Here is a 10,486-nt window from a genome sequence, read left to right on the forward strand (position 1 = left end):
AAGCTCTTAGTACATAGTAAGCACATTATAAATTTTGGTTGAAGAAATGAACAAATAAATGAATTAGGATAAACTGTTTATGTGAGTCTCTCCAAGCACTTAGGAAAACATCTATATAAGAAATATATATATTTTTTGTTTTTTGTTTTGCTTTAAAGTTTTATTTATTTAAGTAATCTCTCTACACCCAACGTGAGGCTCGAACTCACAACCCTAATCAAGAGTTGCAAACTCCTCCAACTAAGCCAGGCAGGCACCCCAAATATATGTTTTTTTTTTCATCTTTCTGTCTCTAGCACCTAGCACAGTATCTGACACAAAATGAATGTTTACTAAATAGGTATTTATTAAATTAGAGACAAGAGATACTTAGTTTACTGTAAAAATGCAAAGAAGAAAACACATTTCTTGTATCACACGAACTTGTACCAAAGATTTATGAATAGATTAATTAATTGGGGTGGAAAAAATAGAAATTTCTATTTTCAGGATATAGAAGTGAACTTGGAGAGGTCAGGTCACCTTAGTCCTGTAGGTGGTTAAAGCTAACTAGTCACTGTGAATGAGAATCTGTCTGAAGATCTCTAGCCTCTGACTCTCCGCATAGCATCAGCCTCAGGACAACAGTCTGGTCAGGCTGTGGGCATATCTCTTAGCCTAAGAATGCATCCTGTTAGGGAAATTCCTACTGTGGGCACAGTGAAAAATAAAGGCCTTGGGTAGAGAGAAGGCAAGTAGTAGGGGTGTTACTTGAAGCACAAACAGGGAAACTGAGTGGACAATCTCTATATTGCTACAACTGCTTCAGAAAAGGCACACTGACTCTCTCCCAAAGTACATCAGTATGCTGCTCCATCACGGAAGGAATGGAAAAGCAGGATGAGGTTGGCTGGCTGAAGTCACATCTTGGGGAAGCTGGCCAGGTTGGCAATGCCGCAAGCGTTGTTCTTATTCCGAGCCATGAGGATATAGCCTTTGTTTCCCCAGTTTTCTCCCCAGCTGTAGGACCAATGAAGGAAAATACTTAGTACCCTAAGTTTATTTATTCATTAAAACACTTACTATTGTGCTAGGTACTGATGGTATAAAAAATGAATAAAACAGTTTTTACCTTTAAAGCATTTAAAGTAAAGGAAAGGAGAGAAGGCATAATGCTAGAGGCCTCAAGGACAGGGGAGACTGCGGTGATCAAGGAATCAAAAAAGGCTTAATGCAAGAGGCAGCATTTGAAGTGAGCCCAAAGACTAGATAGACACATGCAAATGGGATGCCAGCAGAGGAGTATGAAATACTAAAGGCAGGAAAGCATGGGACATGTGTTAAGATTAGGTGACTGAAAAATAGCGTGCTTGACAGGGTACAGTAGGACATATGCCTGGAAAGGTATATTGAGATCAGGTTGAATTATCTTTACTGCCAGCCTAAAGAGTTCAATTCTGTGGTCCATCTTAGTGGAGGAGAGACTGAAAGTTTCAGATTGGGAATGTAATATGGTCCAACTTGTGTTTAAGGAAGAATAATCTTGAAATCATGAATCTAGAGCATAAGAAAGAAGTAAGAGAGGCTGAAGCTGGTGATCTTGGTCTTACTGGGTAAACCCAAAAGGAGAAATGAATGAAGCTACGAGAATGAATGAGACTGCTGAGGAAAGAAGTGGAGAGAATAGAAGACAATGGGGTGTGGGAGAGGAGATTGGTCTATGTATCTTCCTAAATAGTTTCCATGAGTTTTCTGTCCTTTTCCCTCAAACAGCAAATTCTCCAGTTACCCAATACATTTTGTTTAACACCATTACCCCACTCCTATTCCCTTCTCTAGGGGTGTCCAGTGATCCTGACCCTGCTTAAGTGTGTCCCTTATTCCTCCCAGCTCTCCTAGATCATGTTCCACCTCTGGCACCTGACCAGGAAAGGAGTAAGTACTTGGGGCTGGGAGTCGACAAAGGGAGAACATAGGACAGAAACTGTGGGAGAAGGAGTACCTTTTTAGAAAGGTGTTTGGGTTCAGCCTTAGTTGGGACTGTGATCTACACATTCTACCCTGCCAGTCCTCTAGACAGCAGCACAACTTGCTTATAGCACTATCCTGGCCTGTGAACTCCTCAGAGTCTAAGACTCCTGTCCACTGAAGGCACCAAGGACAGAGAGTTTAGTTAGTGCTGTTGCCAGGCTGGTATTGGCCGATGAGGAAAGGAAAAGTATAATTCTCATTAAGTCTACCCTCCAAAGTCACAAAAGGGGAGCCAAAGAACCCTGTAGGTTTTATTTACTCCCAGTAATAGGGAAGGAAACACTAATTGTTGTTGTTGTCTTATCTACTTCCCAAAAAGTGTTTCTCTTCACAGCCTTCAAAATCTTTGGCCAATTTTTATATATGTTATCCTAAGTATATCTGGATGGGCAAAAAGTTGCACAACTGGATATAAATCTTTACATTGGTTCCCTACTGCTCACAAACAGACTGATGATGGAAAGCTTCCTAAGATATTGATCACATTATAGAAAAAAGAAAGAAAAAACTATGTAATTCCAAACTTCCTGCTGGTTTCTTGGTGCTATTGTATGTTCTGGTTAGTTAGGTCTGTCTTTCTTAAGGGGCTGTGAGATCACCAAAGGCAAACATTCTGTTCATTGCTATACAGCTAAGTACCTTGCATGTGGGGCAGCTGCCCAACACATACTCTGAGTACTACTGTCTGGCCATGAAATGTTAGAACTAATAGCCTCTGATTGGGAAGGGAGAACTAAAAAGTTTGAGATGACTTTCTCTTGAAGAGAGAGAAAGAAATATTGGGAAGTTGGAGTTGAAGTTGAGTGCTAATAGGGGGATTGAGTGCCAAACTTAGTATCCCCATCATTACCTGTTTTTAATTATCCAGTGCTTGTTTCCTTTCTGGATGCCATATCCCACTGCCAAAACTGCATGGTTCAGATTATCGCTATTACAGTTTTCATCGTAGTACACACCTAGGAAACAAACTCTCAAGGTGAAGCTTTCTGCAGTCCACGTGCCACCCTATAGAAACCTGCCCTGTCAGGAGGATCGGTGACAGAGATGCACTGCACTGTGGCAGCTGTTGTTCCCTTTCCCTTGGGCAGACTCAGTCTGAATGTGGAAACCCAAGTACGGCAAATGCTCAGTAGCCTTTGAGAAGCTGCAAAGCTAACATCATAAGAAATAGCTGATTGTGTTCTTTAGGAACAGCTCCTTACCTTTGCTGTAAAACTGGAAAGAGGTCAGGCTTGCATCAATGGCCACAGAGATGGGTCCCACTCGGGCCACTGCCCTCTTCAGGGCTTTCTCATTACCCTCAGGGATCTCTCTGTACCCTCTGCACTTAGCTGCCTTGCCTGTTGGGTTGTACATACAACTTTCATCCTGGAAAAAAGGAGGCTAAAACAGGATGAGGACAAAACAGCAGGCCAGGAACTAGGGAGTGAGAAACTCCACCAATACTTTGAGAGATGTTGGTGAACAGACAGACCTAGAGTCTTTAGAGAGGGTCTGTTCTCTCCTTACCATTTTAGACAATTATATATATATATATATATATATATATATATATATATATATATATATATTTTTTTTTTTTTTTTAAAGATTGTATTTATTTACTCGCGAGAGACACAGAGAGAGAGAGTCAGAAGGAGAAGCAGGCTCCATGCAGGGAACCCGATGCGGAACTCGATCCCGGGTCTCCAGGATCAGGCCCTGGGCTGAAGGCAGCACTAAACCGCTGAGCCACCCAGGCTGCCCCCATTTTAGACAATTATAAAAAAAGAAAATGAAAATTGGATACCTTGCACATATGCAAAAATCAGCTCTGGGTGGTTTTAAAACATAAACGTGAAAGGAAACATTGTAAAACTTGAGACAGAGAACATTTTTTATTCCCTTGGGGTAGAGAGAGATTTCTGGAACAAGGTGTTTTTTAAAAGCACAGATCATCTTCTGGTCATGTAGTAGGTGTAGGCCGTAGAGGGCTGGGTAGGGAGGAGGCTTGAGGTCTGGCTAGAGGGAAGACCTGGGCCCTATAGCCATATGACAGGGGATATGAGTTTTGGCTTGTGCTCTTGAAAGCACATAACATGACATTAAAACATATTAATAAAGAACTTAGCAACTTAGCATGTGAATTTCCAACATTATGGAGGTCTAGTTAACAATAATAGAATTCATTGGCAAACCACATCAAGGTGGTGTAGTATTCTTTTTGGCAATTCATTTTCCTACAGACTATCCCTTCAAAACCCTAAAGTTGAATCTATCAGAACATATTACCTAACTATTAACGATAATGGCAGCATTTGACTGGATTTTTTTTTAAAGGCACAAATTACAAAGGAAAACAATAATTTTACTAGTCTGAAATTATGAACTTTCCTGAGTTGAAAGATATAAAAAGAATAAAAAGACATATGTTCACCTAATACATACAGTATTAGTATCCAGATATCTTTTTAAAATTCCTAAAAATAGGGGATCCCTGGGTGGCTCAACGGTTTGGCGCCTGCCTTTGGCCCAGGGCGCGATCCTGGAGTCCTGGGATCAAGTCCCACGTCAGGTTCCCGGCATGGAGCCTGCTTCTCCCTCCTCCTGTGTCTCTGCCTCTTTCTCTCTCTCTCTGTGTCTATCATAAACAAAAATAAATAAATAAATCTTAAAAAAAAAAATTCCTAAAAATAGTGAGGAGAAAAACAACCTAATTAAAAATGTGCAAAAGAAATAAACAGTCAGGGATCCCTGGGTGGCGCAGCGGTTTGGCGCCTGCCTTTGGCCCAGGGCGCGATCCTGGAGACCCGGGATCGAATCCCGCGTCGGGCTCCCGGTGCATGGAGCCTGCTTCTCCCTCTGCCTGTGTCTCTGCCTCTCTCTCTCTATCTGTGTGATTGTCATAAATAAATAAAAATTAAAAAAAAAAAAAGAAATAAACAGTCAATTCAGTCAATTCACTTAAGAAGAAATGCAGATGGCTAGATAAACATACTGATGAAGATGGGAATTCTTAAATACTTCAGGTGGGAATATATCTCCAAACACTTTGGTAAACAATTTGTCATTATTTAAAAGTTAAAGATGCATGTACCATAAGGCTCTTCTGTTCCAAGGTATTATAGTCTAGAAATTTCTATAGAAATTCTATCTAGAATTTTCTATAGTCTATAGAAAATTTTGCACATTTGCATAGAAGACGTGCTGGAAATGTTTATGACAGATGAACAGATACAGTAGATAAATCTTGGCACTGCTACATGATGAGTGGTATGAATTTGAGCATGCTATTTTATCTCCTTCAGTGTCAATTTCTTCACCTATAAGATAAAGATAAGCTTACCTTATCTTCTGTTATGAAGATTAAATGAGAAAATGAACTAAGTACATGGCTTAGTACATAATAGCCATCATTCTTTTTTTTTTTTTTTTTTAAGATTTTATCTATTTGAGAGAGAGAATGAGTGACAGAAAGAGGATGAGCAGGGGTAGGAGCAGAGGGACAAGGAGACTTCCCACTGAGCATGGAGCCTGACACAGGGCTCAATCCCAGGACCCCAAGATCATGACGTGAGCCAAAGTCAGATGGCTAACTGACTGGGCCACCCAGGTGCCCTGTAGCCATGATTCTTATTACTCAAACTTGCTATCCCTGCTTCAAAGGTTCCTGTTGCAAAGGCCCAATGCTATATTACCAAGCCCATGTATATAAAGGATCTTATTTTAGTTAAGAAAGGTCTCCTTCCTATTACTAAAGGAGGAAGTAAATTAATCTCTAAAGTTAAAACAAGTATGAAGCAACTTATTTTTTCTCTCATTTTGTGTATGTCTGAATGCTAGCTTACACAATTTGCATAAACATTCCCCAGACTCATGCTGAAATCATGCAAAATAAAGGCACATGATTCAGTAAATTAAAGTGGCTGGTTTGGGATCTGCGATGGGAGTGGAGGAGCTGAGTGGGAGGTTGCAGAGGCCTACTAAGATGTCTGTGGGGTCACCTGTACTCTGTTTTCTCCAGGGAAAGAGACAATAGGGTTATGGTGGCCTAAGTCCCCCAAATCTCCCGGGCTGTGGGAATCTTCTTGGCCTCCTATGGTAAATTATCCTATCAAGAAGGCAGGATAAGGGGAATAGAAAAAAATATTTTTGGAATTGTTTCCAGTACAAAATATCATGTTGGGGGAAGAGGAGCCATTTCTGAGCTGTATAACTGCACAGGGCAGTCTCACCTGTCCCACATATGGGTAGGCATCTTCAGAGTCAATGCCCCGGTTCTTCTGCACATACTGGAAGGCATTGGTCATGTAGCCTCCTCCACAGCCATCATTCTCGGAGACACAGTCCACCAGGTTCTGGGGACTCAGATTTAAGAGTTTGCCAGTTTTCTTCTTGAGTTGGCCCTCCAGGGCACCCACAGAGCTAAAAGCCCAACAGGAACCACACTGACCCTAATAGGCATAACAGAGCAACTGTTAGTCACTGCTGTTCACACTTTTTGTTCCTTTCCTCTAAACTGCCCGATGAAACACCCTTGTCCCCTTTTCTGTGAAATCTTCCTATTTCCCTTCATTTGCTAGGTTATATTGTTCTATTGTTATTGTTTGCATGGATAACTGTGGTTACCATTATTACCATTAGCTGCTGTGAAGCAGAGTACTCACATTGCAACCTACAAGATATGTGACCTTGGGTAAGTTATTAAACCTCTCTGTGCCTTATCTGTAAATGTGGATAATAATGTACTCAATTATGGATAAAGGAGATTTAAAAAGTTAATTCATGTAAAGGATTTCTAAGTTTCTGACACACAACAATTTCTCAAAAAGTGCTATTACTGTTTGTTCAGCTAGATTATACATTTTTCTTTCTTTTGTGTTCCATTTTTTAGGACTAAGGTTTCTTGAGGACACAGATTATGTCTTAGTCATCCTGAATCTCCATTGCCTAGCACTATACTTGGTAGGTTTTTAAAAAGATGTGTTTGTTGAATGAATATTAAATCAGTTATTGATCTGGTTGATATAATCAGCATTGTTACGGTGGAGGTAAAAGTGGCATTCTCCTGCTGGTATAAATGTTAAGATTGTAAAAAAAAATTTTGGAAAGGATTCTCTGTGCGGTTCCAATTTTAGGATTTATTTTGCATAAATATTTGCACATGTACATGAAAACATACACACAAGGGTGCTTACAGCAATACTTGAAAAAAGTATTAATGTACAATATAAATGTACAAAACAATATAAATGTACAAAAATAACAGAATAAGCTATATTCTCTTAGCATTGGGAGAGAGCCTTTAATTTCTTGCCCTATCTTTCTAGTTCCCTCCTACCTTAAGAACAAAGAAGTGGAAAGAGGTCATGCCAAGAGAAAGGAAAATACCTGGTTCTTGACAGGAGTAACATATCCTTTCTTTCGATAATCAACGGAGTCTGGGGCTCTGCTTTCCCAGTCTGGGATATAGAGGGTATCATTACTGCGGGAGTGAGAGGGGGGTACTTTGAGTCCAGTCATCTTCTGAACCACCTCTTCACTGGTCTGTGACAAAAAACAAAAAGGCAAGGCATAAGCAGAGAACTAACTAAGGCAAACAGGGCAAGTAGGCCAGGAGCTGAGGTTCAACTCACCATGTCACCCAAGTGGTTCATGGCCAGTTCATATGTATGGACACCAAGAGAGGCTTCAAGATTATGGATAGAAATATGCTTCAAGTTTTTTTCCCAAATTAAACGCCGAGAGAGTTCATCCACCTAAACAGAGCATAGTCAGTACTGGTGGACTGTGTCCTGTGTACAAAGTTAGTTACATAAGTAACACTGTGGAGGTTTTTAGAAGAAAAGATCAAACAATCATGCAGGGTTTATAGTCTAGTTGGAGAACTGGCCATAGTATTATTGAGAGCATACAGAAAGAAATACACAAATACAAAAATAGAATGACAAGCTCTGGAGAGACGTATAGAAAATTGCTCATGGATGAATAACATTAATCTGAGAAGTCTTCCCCAAAGAGAAGTATGACAGTTATAAAGAAAAGGCTTGAACTTGAGGGAGGGTGAGTCAAAGAGTAGGAATGAAACTGCATGTTGAGTTAGAGAACCGGGGCAGGTTTGCTTGGCTGGACTGATTAAGGTATGGGGATTGAAGAAGGGAGTCTGGAAGCTAAAGGCTGGAGGTCTCAAGTTCCCCGACCATGCTCCCCACCCAGTCCCCAGGCACCTTGCTATTATACTGCTTCCTGTAGGTCTTCTTCCAAAGCTCCCATTGGGTGTCCAGTATCTCCTCAGGATATAGAGCAAAGCTTGCCATGGGCAGCAGCAGTAGAACCTCAAGCCCCCACATCCTGGGGAAGGAGATAATTAGGGGAGAGTCTTCCGTTTGCCAAAGGGTTCATAGACTGGCTTGGGATGAGGAAATAGCTGAAGCCATATTCCCAAACAGGTGGTTCTTAACTTTTGGGAGTCATAGACTCCTTTGAGAAGCTAGTAAAATTTTGTAATCCATTACAGTTCCACTCACCTGAAAAATGCATGCACACACAATATTTCTGGGGAATTCATGAACCCAAAGCACCCCTTCCTTGGGACCACGAGGCAAATTAAAACAAGGATTTATAAGGAAGGAATACAAAGAATTGAGCGTGATTTGCATATAAAACAATGATAGGAAGGATCTGGGTTTGGATTAGGTGCTGATACATCTGGTTCCACGTATTTTGACCTAGGGAGATTCAACACACACAAATACACCCCACACTTGCACAGAAAACCAGAAATGGGGTAGAAAATGGACAATCAGAATGGAATCAGCACCTGTCTTCTGTGCAGACTTGGAAGTTGGAGGGGGGTAGGAGAATACAGGAGAGATCTCCAGCCAAGTTTTGTTCCCTGACCATTTCTTTAAGGTATTATTTACCCCCTTGCCCCAAATTCTGATACTTTCCCAGATCTCGCCAGAAGAGGATGGAGAAAAGTTGACAGTATTTCTTACTTTCTAATGTTTACGGTCTCCTTAGTATTATGCATCTCTTCCTCCTTTCTCTTCCTGCTCCCTCAGGCAGGAAACTGCCCCTAATCTCAACCAGATGATGTTGGCAGCAAAGTTTTTCTTTCTTTTCCTGACAACAAAAAACCTCTGACTGCCTCACAGGATGAAAAGCTTCAGAACCAAAGCTTGTTAGAAGAATGCAAGACAAAAACAGCAGTCTTCTATGATCATTAAATTCACAGCTTTTCCGTTTACTCTAGCTTCACTCATTTAAGGTGGCTTGCTTAATTCCATGTTCTCCATTTTAAGAACAATTTACAGTCTGAAGCAAGTCATACAGCTTGCATCATTTTTAAATTTACAGTCCTATTTTTTGTGTAATCTTTGCAGACTGGCAAAACATTCAATAAGACATTTCATATCTGGAATGTTACGGGCTTTGAGACAGAGTAGAAAAGCACCTCTGGGCACCAGTCCTTCTCCCTGCTAGTAAATTAACCCTTTTGGTACCTTTGGCCAAAACAGAAAACCCTACGGGGGGGGGGGGGCATTCTTTAAGGGATAGCCAAAGGATTCCCTGTATCTCTACTATATCTCTAGCTTTCACTAACAACTATGTATACAAACATATAAATCGTAGAAGGAATCCTAAAGATTTCCAGGCAAATTTTATTTGGCCAGGAAATGACCTAAGGCTGTTTTTACCCACACAACCTACAAATCTTAACTAGATGCCCAAGTCATGACATCCCTTATATCCCTAAAATGGAGAAAAGAAGAAATGAGAAGCTAAAAGATCTAGCAAGTAGAAAATGTTACCTGCTGACAGGATCTGTGCTCTGGGTTCCGTTTGCTGGGGAGTGTGGATAATGTGGGCGGATGACTAGGGGTACTGGATTTATTCCATCAGGATTGCGGAAGTCAGTTTCAGCTGTGGGCTGGAAATTTTGAATAGGAAAGGGAGGCGGGGAAAGAAATGCTGAGAGAAGCAGGGTTGGAGAGGGAGAGGCAGTGGATTTGCAATGCTTGTGTGTGTGTGTGTGTGTGTGTGTCTGTGTGTGTGTGTGGAGTGTGTGCGCCAGGATGGAGAGCTGCTAGGTATTTAGTTTCATATGACTGTCTTTGAGGGCAATAAAAAAAAAAAAAAAGACTTCAATACACATTGTTGTATTGGAGCTTACCTTCACTTTGATGGTTAACAGGACACAGTCCTGGTCTCCCCCATCCTTCTTTATTATATAGTATTTATTATATTGGGGATTACATCTTCTCCTGTCCTTTTCCTGTTATCAGCCATCTCTCCCAACTTTGAAACCTTAGTTTTCAAGTTTGTGTCTGACCCTCACAGCAAGGATGAGGGAATAAATACAAGACTAGAAAAGAGTATGTAGGAAGCCATGGGCTCTAAATCACTAGTAGTTTATAAGCTTGTTGGCTAAAAGTGATCAATAGCTCTCCCAGCTTAATACAGTTTTGCTGAGGAAGGATATGCCCAAATGTCC

At 40.9% G+C, this 10,486-nt stretch overlaps 1 protein-coding gene across 1 annotated transcript; it reads right to left on the reverse strand.

Moving 5' to 3' along the window:
* Positions 1 to 322: 322 nt before the first annotated feature.
* Positions 323 to 10,090, reverse strand: CTSK (cathepsin K). Its single transcript, XM_055312312.1, has 8 exons — positions 9,804 to 10,090; positions 8,217 to 8,340; positions 7,626 to 7,748; positions 7,381 to 7,536; positions 6,225 to 6,443; positions 3,213 to 3,378; positions 2,861 to 2,966; positions 323 to 999 (listed from the first exon to the last, which is right to left on the reverse strand). The coding sequence occupies exons 2-8, from the start codon at positions 8,337 to 8,339 to the stop codon at positions 900 to 902; spliced, it is 993 nt and encodes a 330-aa protein (XP_055168287.1). The 5' UTR covers position 8,340; positions 9,804 to 10,090; the 3' UTR covers positions 323 to 899.
* Positions 10,091 to 10,486: the final 396 nt, after the last annotated feature.

This window comes from Nyctereutes procyonoides, unplaced genomic scaffold (assembly GCF_905146905.1).
Source record: "Nyctereutes procyonoides isolate TBG_1078 unplaced genomic scaffold, NYPRO_anot_genome, whole genome shotgun sequence".
NCBI lineage: Eukaryota > Metazoa > Chordata > Mammalia > Carnivora > Canidae > Nyctereutes > Nyctereutes procyonoides.

Bases quoted from the DNA above. Each gene is read 5' to 3' on its own strand.
- CTSK (XM_055312312.1), bottom strand. From the start codon at position 8,339: ATGTGGGGGCTTGAGGTTCTACTGCTGCTGCCCATGGCAAGCTTTGCT. The intron at 3,379-6,224 runs GTGAGACTGCCC...CCTTTTTTCCAG, and splicing joins CCTACCCATATGTGGGACAG to GATGAAAGTTGTATGTACAA. The intron at 1,000-2,860 runs GTAATGATGGGG...TTGGTCCTACAG, and splicing joins CACTGGATAATTAAAAACAG to CTGGGGAGAAAACTGGGGAA.